At 41.3% G+C, this 15,098-nt stretch overlaps 1 protein-coding gene across 1 annotated transcript in view; it reads left to right on the top strand.

The window, feature by feature from the left end:
- TRPM5 (transient receptor potential cation channel subfamily M member 5) overlaps positions 1-15,098 on the top strand; it is a 78,311-nt gene that overhangs the window by 21,019 nt on the left and 42,194 nt on the right. The window contains exons 3-6 of the mRNA XM_073350321.2: positions 856-1,009; positions 7,962-8,142; positions 9,971-10,137; positions 12,433-12,613. Of these exons, the coding sequence (XP_073206422.1) occupies positions 856-1,009; positions 7,962-8,142; positions 9,971-10,137; positions 12,433-12,613 (683 nt within the window). The remainder of the gene's footprint in view (positions 1-855; positions 1,010-7,961; positions 8,143-9,970; positions 10,138-12,432; positions 12,614-15,098) is intronic.

Raw genomic sequence — 15,098 nt, 5'->3', positions numbered from 1 at the left:
CCCAACAACTATAGACCATTCAAGTCTCACAGACTGCAAATGAGACACATGCAATCAGTGAGTCATTCTCATGAACAGCAGGGCTGAACCTCCCCCCAAGTAGCTTCAGGCCAGTACAAAAGCATCAACTTTGTTATTTTGGGTTGCTACACAACAGCGTAGCATCAGGGTAGCACAATGGGATGATAACACCAAGAAGTTGCAACACAAACATTGCTAGTTGCTGCCACCACCACAGCTGTTGTTTCATGCCAAGGCCCCTCTTTTCAGCTTGTGAGACCTTGGTTCAATTCCTGGCTCTGCCATAGATTTCCCATGTGACCTTGGGCAACTCACTTCAAATCTTTGTGCTTTGGTTCCCTAGCTGCAAGATGAGTATAATAGTACTTCCTTTGTCTCATCTAATTTGATCCTAAACTCTGCTATATATATGCATAATAGAAGGCAGCCCTCCCGCCACTTAGCAAATTGGACTCCAGTCTTAGCTGTAACATAATGTTATGCTACTACTGTAACATATTAACATTAAGACAAAATGCTAAAGCAGAGGTAGTCAATAGGCAGACAGTGGGCCAAATCCAGACAGCCAGATGCTTTTGAACAGACTCCAAAATCTTATAATTATTGTTATTAATTTTTTAATTATTTTCTCTGGTCTGGACCTTGACCAAGAAATGAGGACCTCAACAAAAAAATAACTGACTACTCCTGTGCTAAAGGGTAAAATAGGGGAATACATATGAACACTTTGAATGAAGATTAATTGTCATTTATTAACTTTGGTACATTTTTTTACTTTCCCAATCTAACCTGAATATTTTTGAACTCTCATCTTTAAGTGCTCCATTATTTCAGAGAATCTATCTACAATAATTATCATACCACTGCTCCAATGGAAGACACAGAAGCCAAACTTTGCAGTAATGTCAAAGAAGAAGCATTCAGAAGGGAATTGCCATACTGTACAGGAGAAATTGACTTCATGGCTTCCGGAAAGAAACGAGGGAAGGTATGATACTTCTCCCATTAAGGAACTTCAGGCTCTTGACTTCTATTCCTATTGTCAAATTATTTGGTTTGCATTACAGTAGTGTGCAAAGGTCAAAAACAGGAGCAGGGCATCAGTGTAGGGTGACCAGATGTCCCAATTTTATAGGGACAGTCCCGATATTCAGGGCTTTTTGTTATATAGGGACCTATTACCCCGCCCCATCCCAATTTTTCACACTTTCTATCTGGTCACCCTACATCAGTGCTATGTGCTGTACAAGCCCATGTGAAGTCATGGTTCGTGCCCCAAAGAGCTTACAATCTAATTTAAAATAAGACACAAATAAATGCAACAAACCAGAAGAAAGGAGGGGGGGTGACAGTAATAAGATCACTTAGCTACATAAACAAGCATCATGCACAACTGGATGGCTTTGAACCATTTACACTTTTAGTTTATTTTACCCTTCCCAGCTTTGTTTATTTGCATATCATTTGCCTATTTCAGCTTCTGCCCAATCAATCTATTTTTTAAACTTCTACTTATTTAAAACATTTTTAAATGTACCCTTTGCCTATTTATTTATTGAAATTCTACCCTGACTTCATCCCCCTGCACTTCCAGAAGAAGTTTCTGTTACCTTCTGCCCATCCCATATCCATAATCTTGGTCTTGGATGCTACCTAGTAAAACTCCCCCGAGTCAAGTCCTCCACAGTCACTGAGACTCCAGAACGCCTCTCCTCTTAGATATTCAACAAGCCTTGTGCTGATGAAGGCATGGGATTCTGAGCAGATCCTCAGCTGCTGTAAGTCAGCATAGCTACTTTGACCTAATGAAGTTATACTGATTTACACTAGCTGAGGATCTGCCCCAAAATGTGTAAAGTGCAAAGTAATGTTAAGGTGAATCAGTGGCGAAGGTGGGATGAGAATTCAAGCATCCCAGGCTCCTAGCCCTGTATTCAAACCACTAGACACCACTGCCTCTATGGCAGTGGTTCTCAACCAGGGGTACGCAGAGGCCTTCCAGCGGGTATGTCAACTCACCGAGATATTTACCTAGTTTTACAACAGGCTACATAAAATGCACTAGCAAAGTCAGTACAAAATAAAATTTCATGCAGACAAGGACTGGTTTATACTGCTCTATATACTATACATGGATATGTAAGTACAATATTTATATTCCAATTGATTTGATAATTATGTGGTAAAAATGAGAAAGTCAGCAATTTTTCAGTAATAGTGTGCTGTGACTTTGTATTTTTGTGTCTGATTCTGTAAGCAAGTAGTTTTTAAGTGAAGTGAAACTTGGGGGGTAGGCAAGACAAAATCAGACTCCTGAAAGGGGTACCGTAGTCTGGAAAGGTTGAGAGCCACTTCGCTACAGGACACACACATGCATTTGCATTCACAATCATATTCAGCCAAATGACACCTTCAAGACTCAGGTGTCACTTATTACCCAATATACAACACAGAGAAGGAGACAACCTCATCTATGTCAAAAGAAAAGGAGTACTTGTGGCACCTTAGAGACTAGCCAATTTATTTGAGCATGAGCTTTCGTGAGCTACAGCTCACTTCATCGGATGCATACCGTGGAAACTGCAGCAGACATTATATACACACAGAGATCATGAAACAATACCTCCTCCCACCCCACTGTCCTGCTGGTAATAGCTTATCTAAAGTGATCATCAAGTTGGGCCATTTCCAGCACAAATCCAGGTTTTCTCACCCTCCACCCCCCCACACACAAACTCACTCTCCTGCTGGTAATAGCCCATCCAAAGTGACAACTCTCTTCACAATGTGCATGATAATCAAGGTGGGCCATTTCCTGCACAAATCCAGGTTCTCTCACCCCCTCACCCCCTCCAAAAACCACACACACAAACTCACTCTCCTGCTGGTAATAGCTCATCCAAAGTGACCACTCTCCCTACAATGTGCATGGTAATCAAGGTGGGTCATGTCCAGCACAAATCCAGGCTCTCTCACTCCCCCCCCCCCCCTTTTCCCGGGGACACACACACACACACAAACTCACTCTCCTGCTGGCAATAGCTCATCCAAACTGACCACTCTCCAAGTTTAAATCCAAGTTTAACCAGAACGTCTGGGGGGGGGGGGTAGGAAAAAACAAGGGGAAATAGGCTACCTTGCATAATGACTTAGCCACTCCCAGTCTCTATTTAAGCCTAAATTAATAGTATCCAATTTGCAAATGAATTCCAATTCAGCAGTTTCTCGCTGGAGTCTGGATTTGAAGTTTTTTTGTTTTAAGATAGCGACCTTCATGTCTGTGATTGCGTGACCAGAGAGATTGAAGTGTTCTCCGACTGGTTTATGAATGTTATAATTCTTGACATCTGATTTGAAACCTGTCATCTATGTCAGTCACCTATTTATTTTTTAAACTTTGGAAGGTGCTCAGATGCCACAGCAGTGTGTGGTTTAGTGACCATACAGAGGTAACAAACTCATGCATTCAAAATAGGCAGATGCAAAAGAAAAGGGAGGAAAGATACAAAAGTACAGTGGGATTTCCTATCTAAACTCCAGCCACAAATATACTTTTAAAGTGGTTACTAGCAGCCAAGATTAAAAAACGTGACTAGTGATTAAAAAATTGCTACGACTTTTAAGGGGCCTGATTTTCAGAAAGGGCTGAGCACCCATTCTCTGAAACATCAAGCACCTTTAAGATGTCTCAAGTTGGGCATTAAAAAAAACAAAACAAAAACACAAAATCATACACACACACCAAACAGGTTCCCAGAAATCACAAGGCACTTTTAAAATCTTGGCCTATGCATAGCTCGCTATAAATGTGCAATACAAAATAAATTAAACCAGATGATCAAATTCTATGCTGCATCTCTCTGGAAGGCACAGCCCAGGGGACTTGTAGGTAGGAAACTTCTGCCTTTCAGACTGTAGGCTGCTGCAGGACCAAAACAAACATTCCCTGATGTTATTTAGGCAGCCATAGGAGATGCTCTCAGTTATAGCAGCCTCCACAGCATTACCAGACCAGCCACAGTGGTTTGATTTGTTTCCCCATCCTTGGTTCTATCCCCAGCACACAACAGTATGCCAACAGGCCAGCACAAGGCAAGGACAGGTGGTCCGATACAAAGTTTATCCCTGGGGAATCCTCCCTGGCCTCTTGTGGGCTTCTTTACCATCCTAATACACCATCAGAATAGCATGTAGGGGCTGGAGTCCCTCTTGGAGTCTGCACCCAGAAGACCTTATAACAAAATTAAGATAAAAAGAGAAGGAAGCATCAGATTCATGGAGGCAATGATAAAGGGTGTTAATGATAAGATCACACAATGGCTTGTGTGAATGGTGCACATGTTGAGAGTTATATAGGTTACTGTTCAGAAGATTTTTTAAAACAGGTTAAGGCTTCCTTGAAGAAGCATATTTTGTTGGAGGGAATATGTATAAATAGATGATTTGAACACTTTTTCTTTTGTTTCTGTTGTTTTGTAATTTGTACTCATCCTTATGTAAAAAACAATACCTTCTATAGTATATAACAAAAGGAAGCCTTATTGGAAGCAAAACAGTATGTGATTTAAAGTGCCATAAATAAATGTTAAGTCACTGGTACTTCCAAAGCACACTGCTATAGAATGAAGACAACACACATGAATACCCCTAGGAAATTAGATCATAATTATATATCAGAGTATGTCCACAGTTGAATGGTGGCTGGGAAAGCTTAGTACAATGCGGATATGTGGTTGCAGTCCTTAGTTTTAGTTTATAACAATGGTCTAGTAGACTTGTATGTACTATACTCTTCTGTTAAATATTTTAAGAGCTGAGGCTCTTCGGTTTATTTCCTCTGGCTGATCCTATTGACATCACTGATCTGTTTTAGACATTTAATGCCAATCCAATGATGAAAACCATGTATCATATTTAGTAAATACATCATCAGAGAAATGTTTGCCCATTATTGAACTCTGCATCACTGAATTATCAATAGATTATTCAACAGAAAGTAGAAATCCAGCTCAAGTGAAACCAGTGGAAAAGAGCATAAACTAAGGCAGGTCATGAAAATTAGGAAGGCTAAGAAAGTATTTGAAGAGCAAATAGCCAAAGACATAAAAATAGACAAGAAATAATTTAGGTAGTGCAGAAACAAGAAGTCTGTGACAAAATGGTTAAGCCTACTGGACTCCACAGGAGTCAAGACAGTGGTTGAAGAGGACAAGGGCATTGAAGAAGAAGAAGAACTAAATAATGCATCAGTCCTCACCACTGTGGATATTGGGGAGATACACAATGAATAATTAACCAGTAGGACTCATTGCCATAGGAAGCCAGTGAGATCAAGAACTTAACAGGATTAAAAGACATAACTAGATATTTATATGGATAACATCCAACATTTGTTTATTTTGTTTTTTTAAAGGAATATAAAGCCTCATTCTTTCTGTACAAAAAAAGTCAACTACTAGGTGACGGAGGTTGGGCAGACACTTCCCTCTATTGGCTAGTTTTTCCATAATTGTCCATTACAGGGTCTCCTGCACCTTCTTCTGAAGTATTTTGTTCTGGCCAGTGTCATGAAGAGTATTAAACTAAAACTTGTGACTTTGGGCATCACTTAGTCTCTCATTCTCAGTTCCCCATCTATGAAATGGGGATAATAGCACTTCCCTACCTCAAAAGGGGTGTGGTGAGGATAAATACACTGAAGATTTTGACATGGCCCTCCAGCCAGGTCACACAAAGAGAATCACATCCTCCAGAGTTTGATAGGTCAGCCCTGCCTGGGACACCCACCAGCTTCTGGCAGAGGCACCTGCCTCAATTTTTGCTTCTTTTCATCCGTAAGAGAGGCATAGTCCTTCAGCGTCCAATACGAAGCCTGCCCTGGGCATAAATTTATTCACATACACCAGTGCGGTAATACCCTAAAATCTTGTAAGTCAAACCATTCTCCAATTTCTGTAATAAACATACAAAGTAGGATTTTCCCATTCCTCTCTCCAGGGAGATTGCCCTCACAGCACCCACTCAAGAGTCAATACCAGCAGCACTTTGTTCCCATTTCCATTTGCCCCCGATCAAGGGCCCCACTCTCCAGCCATCCCTATCGGACAGTGACCAATTTCTTCCTACCTTTCATTCGCTTCTTCACCCAGAGGGCCCCCCGCTCCTGCAATGTTTTACTCCTGCAGACCTGCCTGCAAGTCCTATCCCTGCTCAGGGGCACCCAGAACAGCTTTCTTGCTTCTGGGTTCAGCTCTTCTGACCAAGCCGGATTTTCTTCGGATTCTCTCCAACACTCCTGTTGCAGCTCCCATAGGAGCTCAGCTTTCTCTACTAGATCTCCTGAAGCTCTCTCCCAAGAAGCTCCTGCCAGCTCTTCCTTGCTGTTCCCTGCCTCAGAGTCTGAGGCAGCTCTCACCACACCACCTCCTGCGTCTGACTCTTCTCAGGCTCTGACTCTCCAGGTCTCCTTCCCTCTAGGGCCAGGTGCCCTCTCAAGCCTAAATTGACCAGCCACAGGCACATTAACCTCTTCCTTCTAAGGGTACGTCTACACTGGAATAAAAGACCCATGGCCTGGCTGCAGCTGGCCCAGGTCAGCGGGGTTGGACTCATGATGATTGGGCTGCAGGGCTAAAAATAAAATAAAATAAATAAAATCGCTGTGTAGACATTCAGGCTCAGGCTGGAGCCTGGGCTCTGGGGCCCTCTCCTCTCACAGGGTCCTAGAGCTCGGGCACCAGTCTGATCCTGAACATTTATACTGCAGTTTTACGGCCCTGCTGCCTGAGCCCGACTCAGGTGACCCAGGCCAGCCATGGGTATTTAATCGCTGTGTAGACATAACCCTTAAAGGGCCAATGTCACTGTTACTCTGTGACACAGGATGTCTAAACTCAAGGGAACAGAATCTCTTCTGCCCTCCCCAGACGCAATTCTCTGCAGTCTCTTTCCCCCTCTCCCAGCCTCTGCAGATTTCTTCCTTCCTCTTTTACAGAGCACCACTTCACAGGGCTTTCTCACTGGACGCCTGGTTCCTCTCAAGCTGCTGACCCTCAGGGCCTCTCTCCTGGAGTTTCTCTTCTCCCAGGCCTGCTTCTGAAGTCTCCTTCTCCCCAACTGCCTTCTCCCTTCAAGAAGAGACCCAGGGTACAAACTCCTTCCTACAGACCCCTCTGTGGTTCCTTTCCCAGAGAGCACAAACTCACAACTACCTCTCTCCGGGGTCACCTCTTTCTTGCCCTATATTTACAGGAAACATCCAGTCTGGTTCTCCCCAGCTGGGTCTAGTCCTTAATGACCTGTCTCCCCTGCAGGTGACCCAGATTGGGCTAATTGAGTTGTCAAGCTCCCCTTAAACTCTGTCACTGCCGGTGTGGGGTTTGTACACCCCAGCACAGGCTTCCTGTCCACAAAAGGTTTTACATCCTACACCACCTTTACCTGATATGCCAAGTCTCGCTCTTCTTGGAGACAAACTCCTTCTTTTTTTTAATATTAAGGTCTATCAGTAAAGTATTTCACTGTTATGGTGAAGGATTTTTCCCATCTGTTCCAATTATATACAGAACATCTCTGACCCATCCTCTACAGTAAAACTGTAATTTGATCAACACCAATCTTGCTAATGACCAGGTATATGAACCATTTCCACTTCCATTTCCATAATGGGAGGACAGAGGGGAGAGAGAGGGAAATCACATAAAAATGATGTTGAGGAAGAACAAGTCAGCATCTCTTCATGTTCTGATGCCTCCAATGCATTGGAAATCACTTTACAGTGGTTTGAAGGACAAGAAGAAAGAAATGCAGTGTACCACACTGCAACTTATGCTCTGTATTTGCTGTGATTTTGAGAGGTATCATTTTACCAATTAGTTTGTAAAGATAGGGGTTATACTGTACTGCTATCTTGTGACTCAGTGCCCTTTTGTTTATTACAGTTTGTTAAAGTTCCATGTGCCATCCATCCTGGAGTTATATTTGATATTATGATCAACAAATGGAACCTACCTGCTCCCAACTTGGTTGTCTCTTTAGTTGGAGAAGAAGAAAACTTCCAAATGAAACCTTGGTTACGGGACACCTTAAGAAAAGGACTTGTAAAGGCCGCAGAAAGCACTGGTTGGTTCAACTTCTAAAATTGGAAACTTAATTTCTTCTACCTCCACCCTAAAGAGTCCCCATCCAGCATTTGCCAATCTTTCATCATTAATTTCAGTGGAACAGCTCATATGCATAACAATTAAACACATGCTTAAGGGCTTTGCTGGATGGTGGCTTACACCTGTATTAAGATATTTATTAATGATACAAGTTACTGCAGTATGACTATCTCAATTAATTACTACTTCATTCAAATTACTTCAGACAGTGGTTCTTGCAACTGATAAACATCTGAAGTGCAGTTGTGCTCTAAAAGGTGATGGGGAAAAAAGTGTCACAGTGGGATCCATATCAGTTTTCTCTCTCCAGCTCCCTAGTAGTGGTAGGATTTTCAAAAGCACTCAGCATTGGCCTAACTACACTTCCATTGAAGTCAGTCTTGGCTGCAGTGGGAACAGAGTTGAGACAAGAGAGCACTTCTGAAAAATACCACCTGAATCTCTTCACCTTATGATTAAAAGTGTGTGTTTGTGTCTCAACTGGCAGCCCGTCAAACTCAACCTGGAATCTGAAAGTCAAACTGACCTATTGTGGGTATCACATCCTCACCATTCAAAGAATTTTTTATTGGAACTGATTGACAATTTTGTTAAGTGATGCAGAAACCAGAAGAGAATCTGGCTCACTTTACCTGGTGTTCACTGCAGGGCTAACAGGAATGAAAAGTATTTGAAACATTGACACAATAATTGGCAAACAGGACTCTGAATACACATCTGTCAGTTAAGAGGCCATTTTTTCTTGGCCCCTATGAGCATAACTGCATTTTGAAGTTTATGAAGTGCTTAAAGCATACTTTAGTGCTCAATATAGTATATACTCGGTTCATAGTGCTTTGCTGGTTCAAAGGGGGAAAAAAAGTCACAGTGCCGTTTTGCTTTTCATTACTAAAAAAAGCCAAGTACTAAGGTAGTATCAAAAGTACCATAAACAGATATAGTTATTGAGATCATTGCAGCTTCTATTTATGCTTAGTGTAAACTTCCTATGCTGCAAGTCATCTCAGTACCTACAAGTGGACACTGCTAAGGACTCTGGCTTATTTTTATTTTACTTTCTTTTTTGTCTACTGACACAGTTTGGGGAATATGCTAAATCATTTAGTGAGGGGGACCTCAAGTGGTTTGGTTGTCACTACAGCATCCAGGTCTGGTAATCACCGTGGCTTGCCCTAGGCACATGAAGAATGAACAGAGCCCGGCTCTTTTGCAGAGTCCGCTCTCCAGTACGCCAGAGAGCAAGGCAAAAAGAGTGTCAGATACTTTCCCATAGAGCTGCAACCCAGCAAACTCATCTAACAGCCATTTCCAACATCACACAATCAGTCCTCCCAATTTAGTTCTTCATCCCAACTGCAAGATGTCACCTCCCCAGTTCCCACCCTCCACCCCTTGCCCCAAGAACTAGTACTGCCTCAGATATGCAGACTGTCATATCTGTACTTCCAGTAATATCATTCCGCTACTAGATGATTCTCTGTGCTCCATTGAACATCCCAGATAGGAGTATGGTCCCTGCTAAACCAAGATGACAAAGCTGGAACATGTTTGTTTGTACCTATCGTTTGTCATTGCTTTCTTTAATAAAAGTGTCCTGTTTAGTACAGACTGTGATTCTATATGTAATGACACAAATTATCGATATCCACTAGAGGCCTCAAAGATCTGACTTCTCAGAGGCCCGAAAAATATCTAGAGCCAGCCTGGACAGACACATAGTTAGAGGTACTTATATACCAAATGGTAAAGCAACTAACTCCATAATGTTCTTATTGAATTAATTTCAGGTGCCTGGATCTTTACCAGTGCTCTACGTGTTGGAATAACGAGGCATATAGGGCAAGCAGTCCAAAATCACATGCTGGCTAGTACTTCAGCCAGAGTAAGAGTGGTTGCAATAGGAATAACTTCACTGGGAAAAATTCAGCACAGAGAGATTCTGGACAATGTGAAGGTATTTTTCTCATAACACTTACAGTATGGGGTCATTTAAATATGAACTGCCTCTCCAAAAATAATTACTAATAATAGGCAGCAAAACAATTGAGCTGCCCTAGATGACAAACCCAAGGAGCAAAATGAGAATGAACAGGAAAGATCTGAAATTATATTACGATTATAATGATTTTGCACCATGTGCAGGCAATCCATAGATATCTCCCCCTGCTTAACAAGCAATGCTGCAAATATCCAACAGGTGTCGGTATTATACATTTGATTAGTACAGAGTCCAGGAGAAAAATGCTGACTTAAGAAGAACTTGGAGGAAGAACTTTTTTATATATTAATAGGATACCACTAATACTTTTTGCTTATGTCACCTTTTATCTGAAGATCTCAAAAAAAATTTTTTTCCCCTTATGAAGTTTGTTAAACAAACAGTTCTATATGATAGGGAACCTGAGCCAGGCAGGTTTAAAGCTGAAGTTGTCATTAAGTGGTCGTTGAATTTGAATGCTGTGATTTTTGGTGCCACGCTTAATATACTTTGGATCTGAATTTCAGAAGTACTGAGCAACCCTTGTTTTATCGGCAGTCAGTGGGAGCTCTGGGTGCAAAGCTCTTCCACAATTAGGTCCAAATGGTCCCAATTTGAGCATATAAAGTCAGTGACCTCTTTTGAAAATGTTGGCCCAAATTACTTGCCCAAGATCATAAGTGACCCAAAAGCAGAGTCCAGAATTTAATCAGGGTTCCAATTCTGCTGTTCTGACCACACTACTGCCGTATCTATTATAGTCTGAGTGTAACAACAACAAGGTAGATGTGTTTATGATAATGAGCAAAAATCTAGATCTATACGGTAATGTTTCTGTGTACACACAGAAGAAGACAGCACAAGAGAGCCAGTTGCAGATCCTTGATCCTGGGGCTAATTCTTCATGTTTTTATTTATCAGTTAGTGTCACAGATGTGCTCAGTGCCTCATCCTTGGCCCCAGAGAACAAGAAGGATCTGGGCTCTTCAGGAATACACCTCAACAGTTCCTTGTGACCCCTGGCCAAACTGTGTCATTAGAGGGCTTGGTGTTGCAGAGGGCCCCTAGGCCTAGGATTTGGCCCTTGGCTACTGAAATGTGCTCCTAACCCTCAGGCCCCAGTCATTAAATTATTTATATGGTACCAGTGCTGTGCACAGAACTGTCCAGACACATAACATGACATCTCTACCCAGAGGATCTTACAGTCTAAACATACAAAACAAAAAGACAGCAGGAGGGAAGGGAAAAGGAAAACAACACACAAGCAAAACAACTGAGCAGACAAATTGGCTGTATCTTGCTAGAGCCCAGTGTTAAGTGTCAGTGGGGAGGAAGGGGAATGGGAAGAGGCGTGTTTGCTTATTTATTGAAAACCATCCTACTGCAATGTGAGCTAAATGAAAGGATCACGATGAGAGAAGACAAGAGAGGTGGGCAATCCTAGTTTGAGTTGCCACTGACAATACACCCAAATAATAAACAGATGGACACCAGGAAGAAGGGATTTATTGCCGGAATGGGGCAAATTATATGTGTGTATATAAAGCCTTTGTGCCTAGACAGTGGTTCTCAACCTTTTCTGGGCAGTGACTCCATGTTGCAACAAAAAAAAGTTTCAGGATATCCCACCCATCTGGTCATGGGAGAGGGGAAGAGGGAGAAAGAGGAAGGGTTACGCCCTCCCCAAACACACACACACACTTTTTGTGACCCATTCCCCAGAGAGTGCAACTCCTAAGTTCAGAACTGATCGATTAGACCATGCATAGTCTTGCCAACAAAGTAATGCTGCATAGTTTGAATTAGTATGTACATATAGTGCACTAAATTAACTGCTGGTGTAAAGACAGACCTAATGCAATGGAAGTCCATGTAAATGGGGGTATTTCCATTAGCAGAGACTTTTGGTCCTTGGAACCCTTCAGGCTCTATTCCCCAGTCATCAGGGTTTGTAGCCCTTGTCATTTGTCTAAGATCAGAAAAAACATATTTCCAGGAGTTCTGAACTGATGCCCCCATCACAAACAAGATGTTTGGTGTCAATATATTTTGCAGAATCCAAAAGGGAGACTCAGAAGACTTCATTTTTCTACTGGTGCCCAACCTGGCACCTTTCACACAGATGCCATTCTCTTTCTCCCAACTTATAAAAGAGACTTTATTGGAAGTGTCTGAATATTTATTTTCTTTTATGACATAGCGCAAACCCACTAAAATCAGATAAAAATATAAAACTATTTTATAAAGATTAACCTCTCTCTTTTCTAGAATGAAAATCTTGTATGCTACAAGTCAGATGATAACGGCCAAGGGCCACTGTACTCCCTTGACAACAATCACTCCCATTTTATTTTGGTGGATCAGATAAATCCAGATGAGCCAGATGGAACTACTAAACTACGGCTCACCTTGGAGAAACACATTTCAGAACAGCGCACTGGGTATGGAGGTAGGTAGATGCAAAAGAAATTAATCAAGTTGTTAGCCAATATGTATATGTTATACAAATTGCACACCATATCAATATGCATTAAATATTAGCAAAGTTTTATATTTGAATGATATTATTCTCATGTTTGTTCATTCATGCTAAGTATCCCATAACTCTTTGTAAAGCTAAGTCAGCTTTGGTATTAGCAAATGCAAAATCTGTCAGAATCAAAATACATTCAATCTATGTCCTACTATAGGTATCTTCATGGAAACTGGTTTGGAATATAGTATCCAAAACAGAGATAAGATAAAAAAAGTACAGAACAAAAACAAGTTGAGCAACTGTTACAAACTAGTGGGTTGGATTTTAGTGACGTGCAAAGAATTTTGTAATTCTTAAAAACATATTATAGATACTAGCTGAAATGCATATCTTTGATGCACACCTTCTGTGTAAGTGACCATGATGGGAGGTAAGGATTGGTTCTTGGAAGGAGGGTACTTATGTCTCCTCTTCATATTGTACTGCTTTGACTTTAGACAATACATCTGCTTAAGTTCGGTTATTTGGTCTCTTGAACTTTTTTAGGAACAAACCACAAGTGTAGTCAAACAACTGGCTACACCTTTTAGTCAATCAAGTTATCACAATATTCATACTCTAGTAACACCTAGAACCTCCAGCTGAAATCAGGGACCATTGTGCCAAGCACTATACATACATACATATAGTAAGAGACGGTAAACTCCTAGGGGCAGGGACTGTCTAAACAGACAAGACATAAAGGAAGTATTATTATCCACTTTTAATTGTTGGGAAATTGAGGTCAAAAAGGGATTAAGTGACTTACTCAAGGTGACACACAGAGCTGGGAACTGAACTCCCACATCCCAATCTAGCTCCTTAAGCACAAGGCTATCCTTCAATGCTCAAAGCTGACATGCAAGAAGCTTTAAAGAACTGAAAATAAATGTAGATTAAGTGCCCCCAAATAACAGCTATAAGAGAGGGGCATTCAGCATACTGTACTATCATTTTAGATCCCCCCAAATTCATGGATTGCTGGCTCTCACTCCAGGAGACATGACATCCATCATGGAACGAGGGGCTCGCTGAAATGCTCAGTCATGTCCATTTACTTGAGGGAGAAATTCAACCCTGTAAAGACAGTGCAAGGTCCATGCACCACTTAAAACTACTTAAGCCCTGTTTAAAATGGGACTTAAGTGTTACATAAGGCCCCATAACCAATCATCCGCACAGGGGGAATTCCATCCATAGTGGAAAGTGTTTTCACTTCTTCTTGCTTCTATATCTGCAGAGCTAACGTAGCTAGCAGAAAGTGAGCTAGATAATCTCTCTTCTCACTCATCAGAATTGTTAACTAAACTCCAAATTCTGCCCTCAATGCGGCTGCATTGACTAACAGAGAATAGGAGTACTTGTGGCACCTTAGAGACTAACAAATTTGTTTGAGCATAAGCTTAAGCTTAAGCTTAAGTTTATGCTCAAACAAATTTGTTAGTCTCTAAGGTGCCACAAGTACTCCCGTTCTTTTTGCGGATACAGACTAACACAGCTGCTACTCTGAAACCTAACAGGGAATGAGAATGAGCCTAAAGAATGTTTATTAAGGGTGATGATATTCATATAGGAAAGAACCCAGTTTGACTCAAATCTCAGGCTGAGTTTGCAGGGCTGGCATTTAGAAATAACCTCTTTTTACTTGTAAACTAAGCAAGAGTCACTTTGCAGACCAGAATTTTATTTTAAAGACAAATAGCAAAGACATGTCACACAGTACAAGACAAAGTCACAACTGACCCCACTATATGTCATCTTCATGCTCCAGCTGAGTTCTGGGTTAGTTCTGTCACCACCTGCACCGGTTATTCTGGGATATCTCATGGAGAGGGAATTGGTGATCTATACATTATTTCCGGCAACCTAATAATAAAAAAAGATAAATAAATAAAAGACGTTTAAAAATCACTTGATCCAAATACTCCTCTTCCCCTTGCTATTTATTGGTGCATTCATCACTTGACTCTACAGAGGGTTTTTTTGTTTTGTTTTGTTTTTTGGTGGGAGCCACTTTTTTTAGACATACTTGCAGGCCCATTTGAAATGCACTTGGTAGATTTTACAGTATGAACTGCAGTTGTGCTATCTCTAGAAATAAATGCAGCAGCTGGGGAACTGTGAAGGATGACTATTTCAGCTTCTTTGCATGCTGCTGTGAAAATGGTTAAAAATTCATGTCTGCAGACTTTTAAATGGTCAAAGTTATTGCATCATGTAAAGTTGCATCACACTGTAGGCTGATGTGAAGCAACCTAACAGAACATTAAGAAAGAAATGTATGGTTAATTCTGGCTCAGATCTGAGTCATAGAATCATAGAATCATAGAATATCAGGGTTGGAAGGGACCCCAGAAGGTCATCTAGTCCAACCCCCTGCTCGAAGCAGGACCAATTCCCAGTTAAATCATCCTAGCCA

The sequence above is a fragment of the Lepidochelys kempii genome, chromosome 6 (assembly GCF_965140285.1).
Source record: "Lepidochelys kempii isolate rLepKem1 chromosome 6, rLepKem1.hap1, whole genome shotgun sequence".
Lineage (NCBI taxonomy): Eukaryota > Metazoa > Chordata > Testudines > Cheloniidae > Lepidochelys > Lepidochelys kempii.
The sequence above is the reverse complement of the archived record's forward strand: the minus strand, read 5'-3'. Positions and strand labels throughout refer to the sequence as shown.